This window comes from Nestor notabilis, unplaced genomic scaffold (genome assembly GCF_000696875.1).
Source record: "Nestor notabilis isolate BGI_N333 unplaced genomic scaffold, ASM69687v1 scaffold22672, whole genome shotgun sequence".
NCBI lineage: Eukaryota > Metazoa > Chordata > Aves > Psittaciformes > Psittacidae > Nestor > Nestor notabilis.
The window spans coordinates 1-8,757 of NW_009917302.1; the positions used below are offsets into that span (position 1 = coordinate 1).

At 41.3% G+C, this 8,757-nt stretch overlaps 1 protein-coding gene across 1 annotated transcript in view; it reads left to right on the plus strand.

Moving 5' to 3' along the window:
• Window positions 1–5,179: 5,179 nt before the first annotated feature.
• CERS5 (ceramide synthase 5) overlaps window positions 5,180–8,757 on the plus strand; it is a gene marked incomplete at its 5' end in the record, with an annotated part of 11,582 nt that continues 8,004 nt past the window's right edge. Inside the window, 3 exons of the mRNA XM_010009164.1 lie at window positions 5,180–5,308; window positions 7,352–7,482; window positions 8,634–8,691. Of these exons, the coding sequence (XP_010007466.1) occupies window positions 5,180–5,308; window positions 7,352–7,482; window positions 8,634–8,691 (318 nt within the window). The remainder of the gene's footprint in view (window positions 5,309–7,351; window positions 7,483–8,633; window positions 8,692–8,757) is intronic.

The window sequence follows — 8,757 nt, forward strand, 5'->3', positions numbered from 1 at the left end:
CGGCTGCTGCTCTGCAGCTGGGTTGCTTTTATTGTACTTTCCTTGCGAGTTCCTGGATGAGGAAATAGGACTTGTTCACATGGCCTAGTATATTATTAAGCAGTTTGTGGATCCTCTGCATCTCGGGCGGGATGGAGGTGTAGCACATCAGCATATCTGCCCATAAACAGGTGTGATTCCCTGTCGCTCATTTACTTGAGTATCCATAAACATGATATTAACTGTTCCCCGGGGCAGAGGTTTATCCTTCCTGCGATGGGTATCTCACACAGCCACACACAGGGCGGGCTCTGTGGGTGACATAGATGCTAATTAGTAAAGCAGCTTATTGAGGGGAACCGTTAGGTGAAGCAGACCAAGACACCTTGTATTTCTGTTCAAGCAGCTCATTAAAGATTGATTTCATCTTAGATTTCTATATTGCAAGCACGGAAGTATCTCAAAGCACGAAAAGGGTTGTAGGACTGAAGTGAGCAGGAATCAGGTTTGGGTTTGTGGAGTTTCTCTAAGAAGTGTGAATTTTCTTGAGCTCTCAGAAGTTAAACGAGAAGAGGGGGCTGGGGTGAAGTAAAAAGACAGGTGAACTGTAGAGGAAAACAAAGCAGGTCAGCAGAGCAGGAGAGAAATGTGAGAGGCTCGGTTTGTTCCTTCACCTTATCTTTCTGTTCTCCAAAAACCCCAAACGACTTCAGAAAACTCCTGGCAGTTCAGACCACGTGGCGGTGCCAAAATCTCATCTCAGCTTGGTCTTGGCCAAATGTTTGTGCTTGTCAGGAGACAAGGAAAGGAAGTTGGGAGACAGAATGATAGCCCTGAAAGGGATAGTGTAGGAAGGCCTCCTCACCTCCCAACTCTGTTTAGTTCAGGTGTCTTAGTCTGGGCAAGATGTGCAGAAGATTCTTCTTTCTCGGGAGTATGAGGTGTTAGGAGAGATACAGCGCATCCTACCACACCTAGTAACAGTCCTCTTGGGAGCAGTTAATTTATCCTGGTAACGTCTGCCTGCTTTGTGAAATGTGTTAATTTAGGGCTGAGTCAAATGACAAATGAAGTTCTCTGCTACCCAGCAGAACCTTGAGACTATGCTCTGGTTCCTGCCAGGGTTGTTCCTTTATTTCTGGTGTGTCTCCACAGTGGTATCCTGAAGTGAAAGCAGATTTTGAGAGCAGCAGCCAGGGCAGTTTCTAGGATGCTTAGTTGAAAAGACAGTTTTCTTTAAGAAATGCTTCTCTCTTTTTCCTCCTGCCACTCTGAACATGTCATAAAAGTTCATATTTGTCTTAATAAAATCCTGTTGTGCATCTATTCCGATTAAGACTTCGAGCATGATTGTGTCGAGTGTCTTCCTTGACACACTTTTGGCAGTTGGACTTGATGACTCAGAACTTGAATTCTATACTTGTGCAGCTCTTTTGTTTTAGCTTCATTTCTTTCTTTTCTCTCTCCTTTTTTGCTGTAGATCTGCAGTGTGAGGAAGTAAGTGCTTTTGTGACACAGACACTTGTAACGCTGACACGTATTTCTCTTGGTGAATGCTCCTATAAATTAACTTCTACATCATGATGTTGGTGAAATATTCATTAGGCTGACTCTCTGTGGGCAGTATATGACTATAGAGATGAGGAAAGACTTGTAGAGGAAGGTAAAGTCCTGACTCAGTGGTAAGGGGATGGTTTTTTGTGCAGGCAAGATAAAGAAGGACTTCTGCCCACTAGTTTCTTTTTTTGTTTACTTTTTTGTGCTTACACTTGCTGTTATTTCTCCTTATGCATCTTGTCCCACTGCAGGCACAAACCCCCAGAATAATTCCCAGGTATCTGTAAACCTGGAGCCTGTGTTCAGAATTCCACTGGAATACCCTTCAGTAACAAATATGTTTGTAACTCTACAGGTCTGAGGAAGGATCTGCAGCTTGTGTTCAAGCTGCGGGGAGAAAAAAGTGGTTTTAGACATTACTTCATCAGGTCTGCCTGGAAAATTAGGGACGCTTGTGGAATGAGGTGGTTTAATCTTCACACAATGAAGCTGAGAGGATATGGAAAGATGAACTCTGACTTTAAGTGCATACTTCATAAAACTTACTGTTTCACAGATTGTTCTTCCTTTTCAGAGCTGTAACAGGGAGTTGAATGTTCCCTAATGAAGGATTCTGCCCTTGGGTTTGTGAAGCACAACATGCCTGAGATACATTTGTTATGAGTACTTGACAATTGTTGTTTTGCTTCAAAATCAGTCTGTCTTAATAAAAGCATGAAAAAGATGGCTTGGTAGGAACAATATAAGCCAGTGAGCAGATACCTGTTCAGAGAAATGTAATGTAAGTATTGAAGTGATGATAATTCCTTGCAGGGAAGGTGTGGCAGTGAGTTGACCTTGGGAATAGTTCCTGCAGTTATGATGTCAGTGGAATCATAAAATAATTTAGATTAAAAGGGTCCTCTGGAGGTTACCTTGTTCAATCCTGTCCTTGAAGCAAGGCCAGTGTTAGTCAAGGCAGGTGGCTCCTGATCTTGTGCTCTTCAGTTTTGACTATCCCCAAGAATGGAAGTCCTTTTTTTGGTGCTTTAACTGCTCGTGCTATACAGATTTTTTTTCTCTGTGGGATACAGTGCAAACTTGCACATCTGAAACCCCATTCTACAACCAAAACTACAAGATGCCACAGAGGTTTTAAGTGTGAGTTTTTCTTAATGTACACCTAAAGGAAATGACATGTCATCTTGATGCTTTTCTGACTGACAGCACGATTCACTTCGTAGTCCACCTGCAGGGTAGTAACTGGTCAAAGCACTTGGATGGGGGCTATTCAGGGGACTCCTGGGTGTGAGCCATGCCCAGTCCAGGTGAAAGCACCTTGTGTGACTTTTCAGGTGTCCTTCTTGTGTGGAACACAGTTGTCATTTGCAGTTCCATTGCATGAAACCATTGCTTGTGGAGTTAGAGAAGCTACATTATGGCACTGAGTTAGACTTCTTTAAAAGTAGTGAAATCCAGTGCTGCCATCCTTTTTCCTTCCTGTTTCTGGGACTGGGGCTACCTCCTTTTGCTTCCATTGTTGTGACTTCTCCCTTTGCTTACACTGATGTCTGGCTGCTGCTGTGCACCCAGAAACATTTGCAGGGGTGGTTTTGGTTTGCTCTTTGGTCACCCACGTGCTTGACTGAGTAATGTGAGTCCTGGCCTGTATCTGTAGCCTGTGGCTTACTGTTGAGTTTTGTTTTATCTGATATGTGGAAATAGCTCTATTTTTCCCATAAGCCTGCTAGTGAAGGAACCTGCTCCTCAGGAACAGTTTAATGCCAAGTTTTGATGGTCCTCCCAATCTTTGAGCCCCAAACTGGATTATTTCTTCATCATTTTTCCTGAGGAGATGCTGTTTCTTCTTTCCTTGATGCTTCAGGTTTTGAAGTCTAGAATAATGCCAAAACTTTGTCTGGATCACTGTGAGCTTTCTTAACCATCCCTTCTCTTCTTGACTTGTTCTTAAAACTCTCCTGAGTAATAAATCAATTGATTTTTTTAGATTTTTCAGGTTTTCTCTGTTATGTGAGGAAACTGCCCCAAACTGAGCATCTTCAGGCCAGTTTTGGGGGTTTTAAAAGAGCTGTGTCACAGTGCATGAAATAAAAATACTTGGCATTCTGTAATAGCACATGTGTACTTTGCTGTTGTTGTGGTATATCCTGTAGGAAAGAGGAATATAAAGATGTCTGCTTTTATGGGGTCTAGCCAAACGTTTCATAACATCAGAGCATGGTTTCTGGCTGATGGTCTAGGTTATAGAGGAAGCAGTGAGCCTTTTCAGCCAAGCTAAAAGGAAATTACTCTTTCCTTTTTGTTTTATATAGATATATGAGGGTTGGTTTTTTCTGTTTAAAGCTGTAACTGTTGAAATGAACAGGACATGGGAAGAAACAGGGCAGGAGAGTGTCTTAGCACTGGGGCCACAGTGGCTGTTACTTGTTTAGTGTTTCCTGGGAGCAAGGAGTGTTCCTTTAGGATTAGTCATGAGCTGCTTATAATTTCTCAAGGGGGAAACCCCACAACCTGTGTCTGTTCTTAGCTATTTGTTGCCCAAGTACTAACAATGTACTTCCAGGAGTGATTGCTGTTGGAACACATAGTTATGATCCTCCTAAATCTTAGAATCGTAGAATCATTTAATCTCTCTTTTTAAACACAAGGAGAAATGGTAACAAATGTAGTGACTGGGAAAAGCAGCATTTTCTGCTTCATGGCACTCAGAGGCTGCTAGATGGAAGACGTGTAATTTGTTGTCTTGAGTTCTCTGAAACAATCTCTGTTTCGAAGCAAAATAGATTTAATGATGCCAATGTTGGGCCCTTTTCAAAACCAGATTTGAGAAACAGGTTCTTTGTGCTCTCTTTTTCTCAAAATTATTGATTAAAACACCCCCTCTCCCCTTGCCCATCAACAGGAGAGAAAATCCATGTGTTCAGGTAACATGTTCCTTAGAATCCTGTGCCCCTTCTGACACAAGGGTGTAGCAAATACTACAAGTTTTTTTATGTATGTATAAATTTTAGTTGCAAAATCCAGGCTTGTTTTCAGAGTCTGTGCTAGAAAATTCACAGTGTTAGATCAGCTTTTGGAGTACATGGTACACACAGGACTGAGAGAGATACTGAGATCTTGAGTCTTTCAGACTGACTTCTTAGGTCTTCCTCACTCTTCCAAAGGAAACAGACACTTTATTTTTCCCAAAGAAAAAACAAACCCAAAACCAACCAAAAACCTGTGTCTTTCAGGAACTGTGTCGCTTGGAACTTCCCTTTTTCTCTGAGCTGTGTTGATTCCAAGGCACCTTCTAGAAATAAGGCATTTTGTTTCTGGTGCTACAAGGCTCCAGCATTTATATTGCAGAGGTCTCCTATCAGTGATCTACTCATATATCTCTGAGTAATGAGAATCACCCTGGGGAACACATTCTGGTCCTTATAAACCAAGGACATTAAGATTTAGTTTTCCTTTTAGATGTGTGTACTGTCTGCAGTCACCATTTGAACTAATACAAGATCTTATCTCACCTGTAAAGTTTCTTTAAGCAAAGTGAGTGGAGCTTTTCCAAAGTTTTTAGGATGGGTTTTGCAGTGGGTCACAAGTCAGGGTCTTTGTGATTGGGGCAGAGGAGGGAAATGGATGCTTGGTTTTCATCTAGCTCTTCCTTTGGAACTCTTTCAGGTTTATTGCCAAGCCATGTGCCATAAACCTTGGCATTCAAGACAGTGGACCTCACAGAGCCCAGCCCAATGCAATTTTAGAGAAAGTGTTTACATCCATCACTAAGGTGAGTCATGCTTCAAATTCTACTAGGAATGGAGCCCTGTAAGTGAGGGAGGGGGGAAGCTTTTTGCTTCCACTTCTCTAATTAGAGAGAAATGCATTTCACACTGTGCATGCACAATGAGGATGCTCTTCCTTATTTTACTTTGCCTTTACCGTGTGCTTTTTGGAGCCAGATAAATCTCTTTAGAGGTGACCTCTGCTTTTGGGCACAGAAGAATATGTTTTGAATACAAAAATGTTCTCCTTTTTAGAAAGCTGTGAGGCTCCTTCTTTTAGTTCCTGCTTTTGGCCAAATGGTAATTCTTGTAACAAGTGGTAATTCTTGGTTTAACAAAAAATTTCCCAATATCTTTCACTTTCTGTTAGTAAAGTGCAACTCTCTCCCTTGAGATCTGCTCATTAGCTGTTTTATTGGCCACTTTTGTGAATGCTTTCCTCTTATTTTTACCACCTATGGTGGAATTGGATAATAGGTGTCACAGTGGAAGGCAGTTATGGAAGGTGTCAGTCAATGGAAGTGTGCCATGATAAAGGGTAGGACATTTAATGTTGACAGTAGGTGTTTCTTTTGATTGTTTCATGGCCTTTTGCTTAAGCTGACAGTGTTCCTTCCCTTCAGAATTCCACAATTCCACACTGTCTGTACTCTATTGAATGCTGACAGCAAAATCCATGCAGGCAGCATGAGAGATTCTCATTAAAGATAATGAAATAGAAGGGTTTATGTTCTGAGTTGGGGATGCTGAACTTTGTTCTGAGTGGAGCAGATAAAGTGCTCAGTGAATGGAAGGGAAATTCTATAGAGACCTTTCTAAAACTTACCTCATTGAAGTTTTGAGGTATTTGGGTTGATGTGTGAACTGAAAAGTCCCTATGATCTGATGCCTTTTGTGGAGAGGACTTTTTCTGTCCTTGAAATTAAAGTTTAGAAAATCCACGAGGACACACACTGCAGAATTTATCTGGCTTAGTGAAAACAGAGCTGTGTTTAACTCTACCAGCGTGCTTTGGAGAATCAGAAAGTGGGGTAGCATTGATGCAGGGGAAAGGTTCCATTGCTGTTCTGAAACTGGAGCTCTGTACGTTCTCCTTTGAGGCAGGTGCAGTTGCAGTATGGAAGTGTCAGGTAGCCCAAACTGTTAAAACCGAGTAAAGTGCAGAGAGGTCTGCTTGTGATGGAATTACAGGAAAGCCATGGTCTCAGTACTGAAAATCAAATGACTTTGCTTTCCAGTTGAACAGTCTGGTGACTGCTGAATCAGCATTCTGCATAGTTTTTGGATATGTGTGTAATTCAAGTAGTAAAATGTGTTTGTCATCTTTCAGTTGTAAGAGCTCCCTGGCAGAGCTTGCTAAAAGGACACTGGTCTGACACTAACATGGCTTATCTCACCACTGGCCCATTTTAGAGGTAGTTATCAGGTTTTGTTCACTTTATCTCTTATAAATCCATTTATGCCATTATTCAAACAACTAAACTGCCAGTAGTTTCCAGCCAGAGAACAGTGATATATTTTTTTATTGTACAGATATTTCAGTATTCAAATTTAATTTTATTCATAAACTTTGTGAAAATAACATTGTCTCTATGATACCCCTTTGGAATATAAAAAACCCTAGTGTGTTAGACCAGCTCTTACTTTACCATGTCCCTAAATGTGCAGTGAGTAGCAACCCTTAAATGTATTCCTGAGTTCTGAACTGTTTGAATTGATGGGCAGGTTTTAACAGGTAGGACAGGACATTTTAAAAGCTCTTCCCTCCAAATGAAGAAGCAGAACAATTGCATTCTTTGTTGTGATGTGCTGTCAGATGATGAAATAGTAAACGAAAAGCATTCTGAATAATTAAGTAATTAGTGGCGTATGGAGGTTAAACTTGAATGAACATATGTTGCAACTGGTTCCTACTTCTAGTTCATACTAGTGCCTTCCTACTGTGTGTGTTTTAGCTGTGTTTCATTTCTGTCATAGCACAGAGGGGATCTCGGGCTGAAAGGAGGTTAAGAAGTAGGAGAAATGACACTTGTTTCATTTTCCTTCAGTCTCCAGATGGAAGGAGGTTAGAAGGCCTGTCAAAGCAGCTGGACTGGGATGTTCGGAAGATCCAGCGCTGGTTTCGTCACCGGAGGAACCAGGACAAACCCACCACCCTCACTAAATTTTGTGAGAGCATGTATGTTTGTGCAGAGGCCAAGATGGGGCTTCGTCTTAAAGCTCCAGCTGTCTGTTCTCTTTTCTCCCTGAAACTGTGGTCAGCTGCTCATTTAAACTATTGTCTTGGGGTTGATTGCTGGAAGATAAATCCTTGTATAAGCAAATGAAAGAAGTTAGGAGGGCTTTTTAGGATTCAGTATTCTAAAATGTTTTGTATACGTGCATGAGGGACCAGAACACATGTACAGGAGTTACTCCTGTCAGTGATGAGCAGCCTTAGATAGTGGGAGTGGGTTGCCCAAAGACGTGGTAAATGCTTCATCCCTGACAATGTTCAAGGCCAGGCTGGACACAGGGGCTTGGAGCAACCTGCTCTAGTGGAGGTGTCCCTGCCCATGGCAGGGGGTTGGAACTGGAGGAGATCAAGGTCCTTTCCACCCCAAACCATTCTATGATGTTATGATGAGTTCCCTAATACACTTTAGTGTGCACATGTGTGCATGTATGCACAACTTAAATAATTACACTGAAGATAAATCTGCTGTCTGCACAGCTATGTTGCAGACCAGCATTTGCTCCCAGACCTTATGGCTTACACAAGAATGTATGTACTTTTATACAGATGCTTCTTGGATTCCTGTTCTTTTCATTTCAGTTCATTCTTTTGTTCTTTGTTTCTTCCTGAATGCTTGCCATGACCTCTGTTAGAGTAGTAGCATCTGAATATTTTTTCCTGACTTATTTCTTCTGTGCTGGTTTCTTTCCTTTCCAGTAACTTTCTTCATATTAATTCTTCCCCCAGTATGGTTTTGTCTGCTTAAAGCCACAAGGTAAGAGGGACAAATACATATATTAGGATACCTTCTGGATAACAATGACTTACCTTGTTGTTATCTTGTTACTGTATATTAAAGATATGAATGAATGATGCATGTTCACTCTGAGCTGTATTTCAAGTTTGGCTGTTGATACAGACTTGTAGTGTGAAAACTCTTAAATAGGTTTATCCTTACATCAAGTGTTGACAAATGAAGCATTACCATTTGGTGGGTAAAAGCTTTTCAGATGTCAGAATTGTGGGTGTTTTTCACAATCGTCCCAGTTTTTGTTCTAGATGTTAACCAGAAGCTATTTCTATTTCATAAATGTAGGTTTTGCTTCTTTTTCCAGGTGGAGATTTACATTTTATTTAAGTATATTTTTTTATGGAATCAGATTTCTCTGGACGGTGAGTTGGTCTCTTACCCCCCTGTTGTCCTGTGCGACAAGCAGCTGGGCTATACCTGTCCTGCTG